This window comes from Oreochromis niloticus, linkage group LG17 (assembly GCF_001858045.2).
Source record: "Oreochromis niloticus isolate F11D_XX linkage group LG17, O_niloticus_UMD_NMBU, whole genome shotgun sequence".
In the NCBI taxonomy this organism is placed as follows: Eukaryota; Metazoa; Chordata; class Actinopteri; order Cichliformes; family Cichlidae; genus Oreochromis; species Oreochromis niloticus.
The window spans coordinates 24,187,138-24,204,726 of record NC_031981.2 but is presented as its reverse complement, the minus strand read 5'-3'; the positions used below and the strand labels follow the sequence as shown (position 1 = coordinate 24,204,726).

The following is a 17,589-nucleotide window of genomic DNA, read 5'->3' as shown; positions in this document are numbered from 1 at the left end:
CACTCAAGAGTGGGGTTTTTGATTTTTAACCAAAGTTTTAGACGTTTGTTTTGTACTTCAACTCCATTTCATTTAAATCCATCCATCCATCTTCTGATTATCCGGGGCCAGGTCGCGGGGGCAGCAGCCTAAGCAGAGAAGCCCAGACCTCCCTCTCATCAGCCACTTCCTCCAGCTTGTCCGGGGGAACACCAAGGCGTTCCCAGGCCAGCCGAGATGTACGAGCCGCTGGTGTATGGTGCCTTGGTGCTTCTCCCTCATTTCCCAACAAGACGTCACAGCAGTTAGATTTATCCAAGCTTGGGACCGGCGCCGGGAATCCACTAGCTGATCACCCCTGAGGATGGGTTGGTGTCTCGTCTTCCCGGTCTCAAATCAGCGATCAGGGTGACTTAGAAAAGATGCAGCTTTCAAAAGTGTTTCCACAGTAATTGATTTAAGTAAATAAATGCAAAACAAATGAAATAACAGTGTTGCTGAATATCGCCGCCTTGAGATACTCACCGTGGCTTCAGTTGAAAAAGAAAAGGAACTGAACTTGAAAAGAGACCACATGGAGGGCAAGGAGCATCTGCCCTGTCAGCCCGAACCGGGGTTACTGAAAACCATCCAGATTCTCCACAAGGACCGGAAAAAAAAAAAACCATCCACACCTGACAAAGTGCCAAGAAACGCGAGGATTTACATCCAATAACTTAAGATATTAAAGAGCAGAAAATCTTAACGCATTAAAATACTTTAATTCTGAGCGTTTTGGATGAAGGTGTTCGGAACACTGCAATAACAACAAACTTTTTTTATTTTTATACAATTTTTTTTTTATTTTTAGTAGTAGTAGGAGTAGTTGCAGCATTCAGTTTGAGGCACTTCTAAACATGTTCATGGAAAACAGGTGAGAGAGTAGTGCTCCAGATGTGTGTGTCACGTTCATACGCGCACGTTTGTGAATGCTGTTGGAGACAGAGGCGAGTCGGTGGCATTTGTCACTTAAAGTGCTTTATTTCCTTTGAAGGAGATGCAACCTGTGAGTGATCTAGTGGTCATAGTGAAAGTAAGCATCTTCACATTTATCTAAACTAACTGACCTTTGGCCTCACATCCCCCCACCCTCCCACACCCTCCACCAACATGATTTAGCAATAGACATGCAACATAAAAGATGTTCACATAAAACCTTTTAGGTTCATCTACTACAGAACTTAAGTACTTCCTCTTCAAGAAAAAAAAAAAAAGTACAGTATTAAAAGTTAATTTACTATCTAAAATTTGTTTACTTTGACTTATTTTCTGCATTGATATATTAGGATATACTCTGAGGAATCAACATTAAAGAGTTATTACGTGAATATAGTTAAATGATCTGATTTATGGTTAGGCATGTTGTGGTCAACGTTACTGGATATTCATGTGCTAAACACTTGATTTATCCAGGTAGGAAAAAGAAAATTTAGACTGCACCTATTACAAGATAATTGAACTAAGGTTTAGCATTCTGAATAAAGCAAATGAGCTGGAACCTTGACTGGATCAAAGACGTGAGGATCATGAGGAGGTTCCGCTGTTTTTCACAGTTTGAGGATGAAAGTGGATCAGAACATGAGAAATCATCGAGGAGGAAAAGTCTGATTTGGGCCGTCTGTGTTTAAAGCAAACGCGGCTGAAGTAACGGTGAACACTGCGATGAGCCTTAACATTTACTCATGTCTGACTCATTGCTGCATCGCTCGTGTTGTTGAGCATAATGACAGAGATTGTTATGTCTGTGACTCCAAGGGACTGGACAAACAGCAGATACAGGCAAGTTTACTTCAGAAATTAACGAGTGAACAACATTTAAGAACGCTAGGCGAGGCCATTTCACTGCACAGACGATGGTTCAATTGAGCACCTTCCCTCTTACAGTTCAGTGTTCACTACACTTCACAACCCATTTTGGGTGAATTGAGACACATTTGCTTGCTTTTACCAAGTTTTTCTTAATATTTTTGCGTATAACTATACAAGTCTGATGTGCAACAGAATGATAATTTGAATATAGACTGAAATCTGTCATTTCCACTGGACAGATTCATGAAGATTGGGTTGCTGTTGGTGCCTTATAGGCAAACTGTCAATGCTGCATGTTTGAGCAGAGAAAGACTTGATTGAGCAGTTCTCTTATGACCAAGTTTGAAATGCAGTTGTTTCTGAATGCAGCTCTAAGCCAACTTTTCCTCCTGTAGATTTCTCAAGTAGGACCACACTGAACCAGAAGGGAGCAGCTTGTTACCAACAATAACTTGAAATGATGTATTGCTCAGTGAAAACATGAAGTCTTCCCTGCTTTCCTACAACTCAGAGCAAAGAGGAGGAAGCAGAAACAGAATATGAAACAGAGAAAAGAAGGCCGATCTGTTTGTTCCTGGATCTATGGTGGTCGGAAACCCCAAGTTAATGTCTTTACGCTGGAACAGGTCAACATGTGCAACTCGAATCTTTTGTTCTTTGTCAGAAATGTCTCTTTGAAGTGCTTCTCATGATCACTGCTCTAAAAAGTTTTCTATACATTGGATAATTCCTGATAAATGTAAAACACAAAGTGAACCAAAATGAACCGGATTTCTTATGAAACATGAAGAAACGCTCAGGTCTTAAATCATCTACATGATGTCGGTAATTGAATCAATAGAGGGGCTGAATCCTGACCTGTGCAGAAAATATTATTGAAGCTGAAACAGTGTTTTGGGCTATGCTTTCTGGTACTGGACTTTATATGTGATAAAACAAGTATATGCATCTGGGATTTTACAAAAATGGTGGCACACACATTTCTTTTAATTTTTTTTTTTTGGGGGGGGGGGGGGGGGGGGGGTTCTCAGGAATAAAAGGCATTTTTGTTGGTCAATGGCCAGAAACAGCAATACAATGCTGAAACAGTCTATACTACACAACTACATGCAGACCAATCTAGTTGTTACCCCCAAAAAGGCCCACTCTGAGGCAGGAAAGCCCTGTACCTGTGGATTTTTAGTTCACGTTTAAATACAAGAAGAAGTAGCAGGTAACTGCCAACGTCTTCTTTTTAGCCTTATATCAACAAAACTAAAGAGTTCCACACTGAAAAGTCCTCAACTGCTATATTAGTTATGGATTACTGTAGGGTCTACCTTACAATATAAAGATTATTTTGCTAACATAACATGTTAAGACTACAATACAATGGATACATTTGACCTGAAAAAATGATGCAGGAAGTAACACGAATACACAAATGTACTGTAAAGTCACACGTTAGCTCCTGCTAGATGCGGGTTCAGGCAAATGACTCGAGCTGCTCTTTGTCATGTCACATACCTCCCAGCACGTTGCTCTGTTTAATCTGTATAATCACGGCTGGTTTTAAATAGTTTTTAATCAGCTCCTGATTTGAATGTGCTCGAGCCATGATGAAATACTAAATACCTTCCAGAAGTAATGTCCATTTAGGTGATTTTGTTCAAAGAATTTAATTATTAATTAGCAGCTAAAATCATTTGATTGTCACTTTATGGAACATGAAATATTTTTTAAATGTGCTTTTCCCCGTTATTCTGTAGGGTCTTTAACTTACAATACACAGCACCTTGGGGGTGACTGTTGAATGGAACTTAATTGAATAATGTTTGCTTAATTTTACACAATATTTCCTGCATGAGTCATTGTATTCAGCCCCTTTTGGTTGCTTCTAAAAGTCGCGATTTCTTTCAAAACACCTGCTCAAAGTCACGTTCCAGCCCAACACAGCAGACAAAACTTAAACATCTGTTAGAGGCAAGATCACCACATACTTATACACCGACCCAGACTGTGGCAGACATCCACACATTCTGTGGAAAGAGGTCTTGAGGTCACCATGCTCATTTCTGTTTCATATTTCCCAGTCTTGGTTTTGCCGACCTCTACGGCGACTCGTGAGGATGCCTTCCCTGCTGCTTTTTTTTGTTTACAGGTAAGTTTTATTTCTGCAGCGTGCATACTGCACTGAGGTTTAGCTGTTAGCATACTGCTACGTGGGAAAGGTAAACATCCAATTCTTTGAATAAAAGAAAAGAGTTTGTATACCTGATATCCTGGTTAGCCTGAAGTGTGAGCCTAGCGGCAGTGGCTGCAGTGGCATCTGGGACAAAATCTCCAATCACTCGATTGAGGACAGAGCCGCTGGCTTCACTTGCATAAAAAAATTGACCATCCACTGAGAATCTGTTTCACAGCTCTGTAGAAGAAAACAGTAACAGCCCATCTGTGTGCTACCTGCCTACTCCTAGCTTGTTTACATTAATCATATTTAAAAAACAAAACAAAAACATCTTAGTAGTTTAAATACATTTGTCTTATAATGTGTGTAGATTTGTTATTGTTCTCTTGTTACAAAAACTTTGTGACCTTCTCGTTCTCCCTCATTGATAAGAGGTTTAGTTGTTTTGGCGTTTTGAGGGGCCCACGCGGCCACGCCATCTTTCCTTTGGTTGCCAGATAGTCCGACCTGCTCCCGCCCTCCGACAGGTCAACTCTGATCACAGGAGGCTTCTGAAGTTCAGCTCCAAGGCCTGGCCACTACATCCATCTGGTCTATCAGGGTTTGGCTTGTCAATATCCAATCAACGTTCATCCAGATCAGAACCATCTATTGTCAGTGACGCATTACCTCTACTGCACTCTACACACAAAAACGAAGCCAAGGTTAAGTAACATGTGTCCTGTTCATGTACTCAAATGTATATATTTTGTGGTCTACCTTTTTATGCAAAGACTCCATTTATCCTCAACAGTGTCACCGTTTCATGTCTATGACATCAGGAGTGAAGGTGAACTCCTCTGTGGCAGCGCTGTGGTGCTCAACAAGTTATAGGATTTTTGAACTTTCCCAAAACTAATATTTTTAATAGGTTAAATAAGGCAAGCATATTAATGTATTATTTTACGATCTTTACTATCCGGTAAAAAAAAAATATTGACCCTTGGAATACAGTTACACACTCACGGATAAGTAAAAATTGACAACCTAATGAGGTAATATTTATACTGGGACTAAGCAGTAACCTCAAAGCCAAAAACTACAGTTCATCAAGTAGCCACAGAGGTGTCCAACTCCAGGCCTCATGGGCCGGTGTCCTGCAGGTTTTAGATCTCACCCTGGGTCAACACACCTGATTTAAATGATTAGTTCATTACCAGGCCTCTGGAGAACTTCAAGACATGTTGAGGAGGTCATTTAGCCGTTTAAATCTGCTGTGTTGGCTCAAGGACACATCTAAAACCTGCAGGACATCAGCTCTTAAGACCCGGAGTTTCCCACCCCTGCTCTAAGGCGAAGTATTCCCCAAAGAGACCAGAAGAGATCATTTCCCTTTTCCTGACACTTTATGGTGAGAGGTTTTTTTTTTAATAATAATGCATTTGTTTAGCTATGTCAGTGGGGTCTGGCCCCCTTATATATAAGACTTTCTACCCATTTATATTGTTTTTTTAATCTACGAGTCATATTTTTAGTTTTGTTGCACAACAGCAGTTGGAGCCACGTCGTCTCGTCTCTCTGTACACTGTGTTCACAGTAGCGATGACAATAAATTTTGATTCGACTTTGATCGGTGTGCTGACTATAATTGGAGTCACTTCAGCAGACCTTTCTACTGTGTCGGTGTCTTGAATACCTGTGCTTCACCTGTGCTTCACTCTTAGTTTCAGTCTGATTTTTTTCCCGCAGGCTTGTTGGTAAGTGCAGTAGATTAAATGCGTCACTAACTGTCACACAAGATACTGATCGGGTCGTCCCAATATCTTGTTCTCCTCAAACAACAAGCTGTCTTCCATCACACCCGTTGTCAGAGCAAGAAAGTGTCCAAGAAAACCGAAGAAAAACAATAAATACATGTTTGTTTATAAAAATATCTGAGAAAAGTGACTGAGATCTCTGTGGGAGTGGAGCAGAGCGCTTCCTGGTGGTGCTGTGCTGCAGCTGTATTGCGTAGTGATGAGAGGTAATTGAGCTGTGTAGCTTATCTGAGGCTGGACAATGTCCAGTTTTCCTGCTGTGAGTTTGTTGGTGGTCAAGTGTGATCTAAAACCTGCTGTAGAAACTGAGTTCAACTGCCACAATAAAAACACTATTGTAAGGAAGTTCTATTCATTTCATGCCAAATTCATTAACCCAGTGTGACCGGAGTCCCCACAGACATTTTTCCATCCATTTTGCCTGCATGAAGCGTGAGAATCCCTCTCAATATCTGTCCTACGACACATCCCGTGCACATCCAGAGAAGCGGAAAGCTGATGATTTGATTCTCAGGGATATACTTGTGCATACATACAAACTTGTGACTTTATCACAGGATCACATGAAAGCACGTAATAGTTTTCATGTGACGCAAATAAGTCACATGACCTATGTTGCATTCTCTGTTGAAGGCAATGGGATATACTAGTGCATCTCAAAAATTTACAGTGAAAAAGTGATTATTTTGGCAATTTCATTCACAATGGTAATTTTCATATATTCTATATTAATTACACACAAAGTCAATATTTTCAAGCATTTTTGAAGATCGCTTATAGCTCAAGAAAATTAGAAATGGAGTATTTCAAACTGTCCGAGATACTGCACTGAGGTCTTTATCGTTTTAGGACATTTCTATTCAAACCACAGTATCTGTCTCAGACTCGTACACAATCACAGTCATGGGGAAGACTGCTGACCTGACGGCTCTCCACATGACGATCATTAACATCCACCACAAGGAAGGTAAGCCACAGACGGTCACTGCTGAAAAGGCCGGCTGAGTGGAGAGTTTTTATATGTCAAAGGATAAACTTCCAGGAAGACGGCTGCATTAACAGACTGCATGTTTCTATCTAGTGATGCCGGTGCAAATTTCCTTTGCCAACATGACTGACCTGACTACAGCTCCAAAACTACTACCAAATGGTTACCAACAATGCTATTACTCCACTTAATTGGCAAGCCGAGTCACCTGACCTAAACCCCACAGAGACTATGGAGTATTTTCGAGGAAGATGTGAAAACCTGATCCAAAAATCCACACGAAGTTGGCATCAGAGCAGCTTCAATAGCATCTTAGCAGAGCCACACTTTTTCTCCATATTCTATTTTTGTGAGATGCACTAATAGTTAAAAACTTTGTGAACAGCAGTTCACAACCCCAACAAAGAAAAATTTAGTTCACAGTGACGAAAGCAAATCTTCTCTCTTTTAAAATGCAGGTTTTTGGGTTTTTGACTATTCTTGATCAAAAATAATAACATTAAACATTTGCAGATTTTTATCGGCCAAGTGTATATTCATCTACACCTGCGATTCTTCCACTGGGCACACACAGGTGGCCATGACTCAAGAGGTAGAGCAGGTCACCCTCTAACTGGAAGGTCGGTGGTTCGATCCATGGCTGCTCTAATCTCCAATCCAAATATCCTTGGGCAAGATATTAACCCCAAGTTGCTCAAATGTGTGTGACTGTTAGACAGAAAGCACACAGCAAAGTGTTTGTGTGAATTCATGAATGAGGGAAGTTGCATAAAGCGCTTTGAGTGCTCAGAGTAGAAAAGCGCTACATAAGAACCAGTCCACTTACATCGTCCTTCTACTGTCTCCCAATATATTTTACAATTTTTGATGGATGATCATATTTGTGAAACAGAGGATTGTGACTGCAGTTTTTTGTGCTGTACAGTGAGGTATGTACGTAGTGTCAAAGTGTGTAGTGTAATACCTTTATCTATCCTGAATCGTGCCAAATGCAGGAAAATGGGGAAAGATCAGAAACTCCAATCACACTGGGATGCACCTTCAGCTAAATAGTTTTAAGTTTCTCATTGAACCTTTTTGTGCAACTATACCTTTTAACGCCATTATGGCACTTATAGAACGCATAAGATTATTATTATTACTACTACTATTATTATTATTATCATCATCATCCAACGGCTCCAGATTGTCTCAAGGCAAATATGAAGGATTTGAATTGTTTAACTGGCACTGAGTAGTTTGGCAAAGTCTCCACCAGACATGCTGTTGTGATGCTGCATTGTGGACCAGTAATACCTGTAAATATAAAAGTAGAAATCTGTAACATAAACTAGGCGGAGGCAAACGAGAACCACTGAATTTTGTGGCATGAGGTTGTTGGAGTGTGTGGAATTTCTTCATTTTAGCTTAATCTGTTCGGTTTAGTAGGTGAAGGTAGATGCGGTTTAAAGCGGATAAATCTCATTTCAGACTCTGAGGGGTCCTTTGACTTCAGCGGGTTTAACATCCTGTTAGCTTTGGTTACAACAGGATCATGCTGCCCCACTCACCCCCCCACCCCATGTTCCTTCCTTCACTGGGGTCAGTCTGGTCCTGTTGTAGAAACAGAGGCTTGGGGACCCTCTCCATATTGCCCTCCAGCACTATTACCTCCTCCACCTTCAGATTCCTCCTGACTGGGGGAGGCCTCATCACTGGGACCACCCCTGGATGTAACTGAAGCGGTGGTGGTCTCAGGGGAGGCGCTGTGGGCTTCCTGGGGTGCACAGCCTGGGTGGTTCTTGCGGAAATGCTGGTTGAGGATGGCCTGGAAGGGGAAGCTCTTCCCACAAACGTGGCAGTGGAAAGGTTTGTTGCCGGTGTGCTTGCGGATATGGTACTCCAGCTGGTCTTTACGGGTGTACTTCTTCCCACAGATGCGGCAGACAAATGGTGTTATACCCATATGTAGGCGCATGTGACGGTCTAGGCTCCCTTTCTGGTTGAAGGATTTGCAGCAGTAGATGCAGGTGAGGCGTGGATTGTAGCGGAACCAGCGATCTCCTACCTGCTCCCTCAAGTAGTCCTCATAACCGCCCATATCAAACGTTGTATGCTCCTCTCCCTGATGGGTAGAATGAAACGCAAAATTAAGCGTTAATATAGTGGACGCCATGACAGAATGAATCAAAAAACACTTTAGATCATCATACTGTCCTCCTTCATCACACTTTTTAAATGTATTATTGTAGTGTCTTTATGTTACAATATAAAGCACCTTGAAACAACTGTTGTTATGATTTGGTGCTATAGAAATAAAACTGAATTGAAAATCCAAACTGTAATAGATTCCCCGGGACATCCATCATCTCATCAAGATAAAGACCAGATGTTGTTAGCAGTGCGTATGAGCACAAAGAGGCCATACGCACTACTAACCCACATTATGACGCAAGCCTGTGATGATATTTTTTATCTTTCATTTTTAGTGAGTCCAGCCCTCAAAGGGTTGATCAGTTTTTCCATTCACACTGACAGTTGTATCATTTATGATAACGTGTATCAGTAAAGACTTTCAGCTTAATTTAATTCAAGTTTAGCACACAAAGATCCAATATGTAATTTAAATCCTTATTTTTTTGTATTACTGCACAATAAGGAGATTTTTAAAAGTCCTTTAAAAGGTTAGAATGGTTATTCAGCAGGACCAATCAAAAGTTTAAGACCACTTGAAAAATGGCCACAAAAAAAACATATTTTGCACGGTTAGAACTCAACAAGGTTCCAAGTAGAACTTCAACATGCAACAAGAAGAAATGGGAGAGTGACAAGGCGTTTTTGATGGTTTCCAATATTACTGGCATGACAAGCAGATCCCACCTCAGATGTTTTCTATGTGCGACAGTGGAGGGGGCGCCATAATGGTCTGGGGTTCTTTTTCCTTCAATGGACCAATGCAGCTTCAGGAGGTGCAGGGGCATCAAACGGCCGCTGGCTATGTCCAGATGTTGCAGAGAGCATCCCTCACAACTGAGGGCCCTCGTCTGTGTGGTAACGATGGGTTTTTCAACAGGACAACGCTACAGTACACAATGCCCGCAGGACAAGGGACTTCTTCCACGAGAATAACACCACTCTTTTGGACCATCCTGCATGTTCCCCTGATCAAAATCCAACTGAGAACCTTTGGAGATGGATGGCAAGGGAAGTTTACAAAAATGGACAACAGTTCCATATAGCAGATGCCCTTCTTGTGGCCGTCTTCACCACTTGGAGAAATCTTCCCACTCACCTCATGGAAACGTTTGCATCAAGCATGCCGCAACAAATTTTTGAAGTGCTCAACAATAACGGGGAGCTACTCATTACTGAGTTCATGTTTGGAATGCTGATTTCTGTTTAAGGTGGGGGGTTACGGGTTTTTTGCAGTCTTAAACTTTTGATCAGCTGTAAAACAGCTTAGTAAAAACTAAGAGTTTTCAATAAATTGTATGCTCAAAAACAATGTTTTGTCTCTCTCCCACTTCTTCTAGTTGCATGTTTAAGCTCTACTTGGAACCTTGTTAAGATTTGACCAAAATATGACTTTTTGCCATTTTTCAACTGGTCTTAAACTTTTGATCGGGACTGTACAAAATGATCACGCAGTACTTTAATTTTTGTTGTTATGGGATCCAGAAAAAAAACAGTGCTTTTCTTTTAGGTTGTTGAATATCTACAGGAAGAGTCTAGTGATCCTTTATCATAACTAGGCTGGTAATCACTAAATAGACTCTGTATCTACTTAAGAACCACTTTGTACGCCAGTAACAATAAGCCACTGGGCTTTCAGTTTCTTTGTAAATTATTACATATTACTATATAAACTTAGTGAAGCTGTATTTACTAATAAAATAACACATACCAACAGGATGCATATAACATATTTACTATTCATTTAATATATCTAAATTTCTTTACTGTGTTTCTCTGTCATTTATGTCCACCCTAGAAGAGTCCACATTGCTCTCACTTTCAGTGTGTACACCTCACTTCCTCATTTTACCATGAGTGTAACAAAACATTCCCAATAAGGCGTCAAACCTAATATAAGAGAGCAAGAAAATGTGAAAGAGAGTGACAGGGACAAATGTGACAGATCTCCATATTGCTGACTCTTTCCTGGTAACTTCCTCCATGTTTCGCATCCATGTTAGTGGATAAGAAACATGGTGTTTTTATAATTTCAGCTGTCTGTAATTAAAAAAAGGTTGGTCTCTACTGGCTTACTAACTATGACAGTTTGTGTTTGTACCTGTGAGCTTGGCTGTCGCAACTCATCTGCCCTGCTAGGAGACTCGCTCTTTGCTCTCTGACGTTCTGTGAGGACGACCACGCTGCCAGTGGGACTAAACCTGACATCAAAAATCAGTTAATTTAAATGGAAAGGAAGGAAAAAAACAAACACAAATCATCATCATCATCATCAGGTGTCTACAGACCAGTCAGTGAACTGTGGAGGAGTATCTTAGCTATGACTCACCTGTCTGTCTCACTGAAGCTGGAGGATGGCTGGATACTACGGGTCCCCAGCGCTCCTACCGGTCCAGTCACCAGTGTACTGCGTCCTGATGTGTCAATCATCACCGTGGCCCCCTCTTCCATTGGCCCTCCCTCCTCCTGGTGCTCTTCTGTTCCAATCCATTCCTCCATCCTCTCTGTTTTTATCCTGATCCCATCCATGCTGCCCTCCTCAGCGCTGCCGGTCCGTTCCGGTTCACTGCTGGTCTCCACATACCACTGACCAGCTCGGTTGATACGTAGTATCGGTTCTTTGCCTGCTCTTCCACTGGTGGTCCCTGGCCCTTCTAGCCCACTGTGCTCCACCGCTGGAGCTGGGCTAAGTGGCTCTTCTGCTGGACTGACTGCTTCACACGGCTCTGCACCTCCCCGTGGGCCAACCAGCCGCAGACCACTGTGACTCCCTCCTCGCACCACGGCCTCCAATGTCCTACTATTCCTGGAGCCCCGTGCCACCTCGTCATCCCTGGACTCTTCGTCCAGGTCAGCCAGACTGATCTTTAGGTGGATACCCTCAAGAATTTGGGTGCAGCGGTCAATAATATGCTGCATCTGCAGGAAGCTGGCAGCTGTCAGGTAGCTGATGATGTCTGCAAGCTGCAAGCAGAGACGGCCCGTGTAGCAAAAGGACAGCAGTTGCTCGAACACTGATGGATTACGGATCACTGTCAGTGACACAGTGCTCATCTGACTCAGAGACATGTGGTCCCGAAAGTATGGCGAGCTGGCAGCTAGTACGACCTTGTGTGCACGAAAGCTTTGGCCCTGAACATTGACCACGATGTCACAGAGACGGCCTTGAACACGCAGCTGGTTCAGGTGAGAAAGAACAGAGTTACTGAAGTCTGGGATGTCCAGCTGTATGCTGCCGGTACGCTCCATGCTGCAGCCTGCAGGGACACTGAAAACACAGCAACACATCAGTGGTGACCCACACCAGGACCTTTTTCCTTAAAAATGGCAAGTGATTCCAGATTAATAATATGGGATCTGCTTGTCATGCCAGTAACGCTGGAAACCATCAGGACCATCAAGGATAGTCTGTTTTATTAATCTGATTCCAGATTAATAAAACAGGGTGTTTTTTTCATCAATCTTCAATGAAACAGTGACATTACTGATTGGGGTTGTTGTGACTAATGCTACTTTATCATGGAACGCCAATCCGGAAAAAGCAAAAACAAGTTACCGCCATATGGAATTTGCAGTGCATAATTAAGTTCAAGTTCTTCCACTGTTATCTTTTTCAGTGTCATGTGCAAATGTAGTGCAAAGAAGATAAGTAAACTCTGCCCCTACAGAGTCGATTATCTTGTTAATAGTGTTACACCCTTGCTGCATATAACTCAACATACTGTAGCTCCTCTGAAAAGAAAGCCTCAAATCAGAAGTACTTAACTCCCTGGTGTAACTCTCAAAGGCACACCTTAAAGTCAATAGCCCATAAGCTGGAGAGGAAATGGCGGAAATTTAGAAGATCAATATTTAGCCTGGAAAAAAAGTTTGTAGTTCTATAAAAAAAAGCCCCCCTGTAAAGCTAGAACATCTTACTATTTATCACTGATTGACGAAAAGATGAACAGCCCAAGATTTCTCTTCAGCACTGTAGCCAGGCTGCAAAGCGCCAGAGCTCTGCTGAGCCAAGAATCGCTTTAACCTTAACTTGTAATGACTTCGTGAATTTCTTGACCAATACAATTTTTACCATTATAAAATAATAATAACCATGTCATAAATGTATTACTATTTACAGCTACTTTAATTGATATTCAATTAGACTTTTTTCTCTCCAATTAAATTTTCTGAGTTAACTTCAACAATCACTTCCTCCAAAGTGTCGATCACGCCCCAATCTAATAAGACTGCTCGAATAAGTTCTTCCATTAATGAATGCTTTGATAATGTCTCTGTGGAAACTCTGGGTTAACTTATCGAATTGATAACCAGCTAGGGTAAGTGAATCCAGAAAATGGAAATATACCCTGCATATGTTAAACTCACTTTGTAGTAGAGCGCACAGACCTCATCATAACTGCCCAGTGAATACTTCGAAGTAGGGACTTGCGCGACAAGTCAATTAGCCGACTAATTGTTGATGCCTTCTCACTAGTCTATACAGACTAGTCATTTAATCCAATTGTTAAAATTTTAATTGCCCAATGAAGGTAAATTATTGTGTCCTAAATGTTTGCACCTATCTGCCACCAGTTGGCGCATCGTTGTGGAGAAACGCCATAAATCTGTTCATCTTGGTCTCATCTTTTGTTAATGATAGTAGATACAAGTGGCGGACAAGGGCTTTCTCCGAAAGGTAGATGGGCTTTCCCTTAGCGATAGAGTGAGGAGTTCAGTCATTCAGGAGAGGTTCAGAGTAGAACCCCTTGTCTGTCTCGGGTATAACGTGTAATGTTGATAATGCACCATTCGCACATTTAAGGCATGATTCATTATTGAAGAATATAAATGTCATAAGAGTTTGACATTTTCAATTAAACAGTTCTCAAATCTACCTTAATACATGGGTATTTCTTAGTTTTAGACTAGTGGGTTAGTCTAATTTTCTTCTACCGTTAGTGGACTAATAAATCAGTCACCAGGAACATCCCTACTTGAAGTCTTTCTACTTCCCGAGAACCATCAACTCTCAGAAGCTAAACCTCAGCTCCTCCTTCCTCTACCCATCCCTCGTGTTGTTCTTCTTGAATTTGGTCTCCAGCTTCCTCCTGTATGAGCCCTTGCATATCCTCAGCTTCACCCTTAGGTCGTACGGCACTCTAATCAGCTCTTTTGTTGCTGGACCTTTTTGTCTCGTTGTTCTTTCAGGTTACTACTGATCGAAGGCTTACTGTTCACAAAGCATACAGTGCTGGCTGGTATGATGGTGTGTTCAGAAAATTTGACATATTCTATTCTTTAGCCAGTCAAACTCTTAAAACCCATCCTGCTATGCCTCCACAGCCTCATCCATCCACCTTCTGACAACTCCCATAGACACAGGTTTAATTTAAAAACAGGAACATACTATGGTGTCAGTAGGACTAGATTACAGTCATCAGGTACTGCATCTATTAACAGCATTCTGCTTCATATTTGCTATTCCCAAAGATTTCTATTTCACGATTCTCTGAGTGCCAAGTCTCTGACCAGTCTTCCTCCAGTTCCTCCAGCAAGTCTATTCGATGACTATTCCTATTCATCAGATGATTTTCAATCTTTATGAGGATGAAGACATGCTGATTTGACAAAACTCTGATTTTATTCATGTCAGAAAGCTAAATTCTATCGAGATGCACTTATTTAAAACCTGATGTGAAGGTGTGTAAGAAAGACAAACTATTGTTTCTAGAAGTTTCTGTAAAAACTAAATGTCCCTGCTGGAATTACAGCCAATAGAGCTAAGGCTAGAAAAGTCATCATCTACATTTGTAGGCCAATACTTTCCAATTACTAAGATTAATTTTGCTCTCATCTGGTGATAAACTAAGGTGATTTCCATGTCTCCTGTACAATAGGCGATGGAGGAGTGTCAGACCTGAACACACTAACATTCAATGTTTCAGAGCCTAATGTGCAGCTGTCACCAAGAACACATGGCAAGTTTTAGATGATTATAAGTTCACAAAATTAACAGTCCTCCTAAATATTTCTCTCTTATTTGCAGCACCAGTGTTGCAGTTCATTGTTATATATTTTAATATATTTCTTGTAACCTTTATCACCTGTCAAAAGATACGTTTTCTTTTCCCTGTTTCCTGTGAGCACGCACAGAGCCTGGACCTGAAGGCCCCGGATAGCAAAGGATGCTGATAACCATTATCGCTGGCTGGGCTTTTAGGTTATGTCAGTCGAGCTAATGCAGAGAAAGAAAGAAAGCTTGGCTGTGTTAAACTGCCCCGTAGCACTCAGTTAACTATCAAGTTATCCCATAAAGTTTTCCCATGAAATGTTAGTTATACTTTACACATATTACACTAATCAACAATTACTATTCACTAAATAACTGCAGTTTTTCTCTGTTTACTGTCACATTCAATGATGCTGTGTTTTGTAGGTATGAAGGGTCATAGACAAACATGCTCATGGGTACAGACACATGAAAGGCCTACCTCTACCACACAGGGGGACCCAGATCCTTGGTGGTTGCTTTGCATTTTTGTGTAGTGTTGTGTCTGCATGGTTGTTATTGCATGTCTGTGTGGTTTTAAGTTTGGCTTTGAGTTTCATCATCTGTCTGTTTTTTCACCTCTCTGGAGTTGTTTTGCAGTCATTCTTCATATTTCTTTTCTTTTTGTTTTTTTTAGAAATGGAAAAGTAGTTTTGTTTGTACAGGATGTTCAGTTTGGTGTGACCCTTCTGTTCAGCACTTTCTGTGATCAGGAGCACTTCCTATTAGAAGTCTATTTACGCCACCTCCACAATAGAAACTCAAGTACTCTGTCTGCTGCCAGGCTTTGCCTAAAGCAGCCTCACACGCTTTTAATTTGTATGAATCTGTACAGTGTGTTGACACTCATTGCGCTGGCTCATTGCAATGTGCAAGGAGAATTTAGTCCAGGCACCAAAATCACACAAAGTGTGCTTCAGTCAGGGTCATGTTGCACCACAGTCCCCCCCCAACCTGCCTGTACAAAAGGCTGACAGACACCGAGGACTCCATCAGACCTCAAGTTACATCAAGACCTGATTCAAACTGATGGATTAACCGATCAAAATGGGGGAAATGAAATGACAGGTCACAGGGTAGATCACCTGTACTCTGATCAGGTCCAGCCTGCTCACAGGAACACTACTAAACCGATGCGAGTCGGTGTGTCTCGGGGGGCAGGTGAACCTCCAGGTGTGCAGCCGGATTCTCACCTGAGGGGGAGGGAGCAGTGAAAAATGCTCTGGTCTGCTTTCGGGTTGCCGATGCTTCAGTTCTGCAGCTTGCTGAGCATCATTAACAGGGCGGGAGATGACAGCAGCTCGGCTCGGCTCGGCTCGGCCTGACAGGCTGCAGCTCCACCCGCGGCTCCTCCAGGCTCCGAGGCTCCAGCGGCGGTCGCGAGCTATTCAAGACCCCGGAACGACAGCTGAGCGCGGGCTCCGGTCCGTCAGCAGGCGCTCTGCTGCCATTCCACTGTACCTGCGAGCTGGTTCAGGATCGGCTCAGTGGCGGCGGACAGCCCAGACTTCACAGCCTCCTTTTCACGGCAGAAGGGCCGAGACTGCAGGAAGGAAGGAAAGGGGGAAGAAAAAGCGCGCGGCGCGATGGGAAATGTAGTCCTAACAGGGCAGAGCGCAGTTTTCAGTACCGCCTTAAACACTACGGTTCCCTGCATGCATTCGCCCAGAGACCTTCTGCTGGTATTTGGAGTTTGACTCCAGCAGATCTAAAGTAAAACAACCGGACATGTTCACAGCTGGATTCAGAAAAGCGGCTTCATGTTGGTTTCTGCTTTCATAAGATATACAACGTCATAAACCCCGGCATGTGATAAAAAGCCTTTTAGGTATTCAAAGTTCTACGTTTGTACATTTCAACAACTTTTTCAGACGTGGGAAGTCAAATGTACAACTTATAAACACCAGATCATTATAATGAAAATGCATTATGGCAAGGTATGAAGACTTGAAAGTTATTTTTACATTTTTGTTGACACCCGTAGTGAATCTACAATAATATAATAATAATAAATAATATAATATTCATCCCTGCGTGCAGGAATTTTAGGAGAACAAAAAGCACAGATAATGGGCAAAAGATTTAAGAAAAGCAAACCTACAGAAATTAGTTTTTAGCAGTCTTTTGAAACGAACCACAGATTTAGCACACCTGATGGCTGCTGAAGGCTGTTTTGACGTTTGGCCATTACAAAGTGAAAGCGCGATCTCCTGTGGTTTCAAAATAAGAGTGTGGAGCAGTTAAGTGGGGCACAAGGGGCAGCGGTGCCCTGGGTAAAGCCGAGTATCAATGATACAAAAATAACTGATTTCTGAGAGGTAAAAAAAGGAATTTACTGGACAAGGACCTGAAGCTAAGAAGGGAAATAACTGCTGAACTGTCAGGCTTTGGCGGTTTCACAGGGCACATAAAATACATGAATAATTCTGCAATTAGAAATTTGATTAAAAAAATAAGACTATTAATTTTTGTGCCCATAATTACAGTGATAGGTAAAACTGCAGTATCAGTAAAATATGAGGTTGGTGAGTTATCATAACCAGATCACTTTATCTTAAATTTTGATCTTGGCTTAATAATTGAGAAAATGGGCAATGAGAATGACTGA

General features: G+C 41.8%; 1 protein-coding gene across 1 annotated transcript; it reads right to left on the bottom strand.

Moving 5' to 3' along the window:
- Nucleotides 1-239: 239 nt before the first annotated feature.
- zbtb37 (zinc finger and BTB domain containing 37) lies at nt 240-16,561 on the bottom strand. Its single transcript, XM_003448776.5, has 4 exons — nt 16,175-16,561; nt 11,280-12,218; nt 11,052-11,151; nt 240-8,882 (listed from the first exon to the last, which is right to left on the bottom strand). Exons 2-4 carry the CDS (start codon nt 12,197-12,199, stop codon nt 8,361-8,363), a joined length of 1,542 nt encoding a protein of 513 aa, XP_003448824.1. The 5' UTR covers nt 12,200-12,218; nt 16,175-16,561; the 3' UTR covers nt 240-8,360.
- Nucleotides 16,562-17,589: the final 1,028 nt, after the last annotated feature.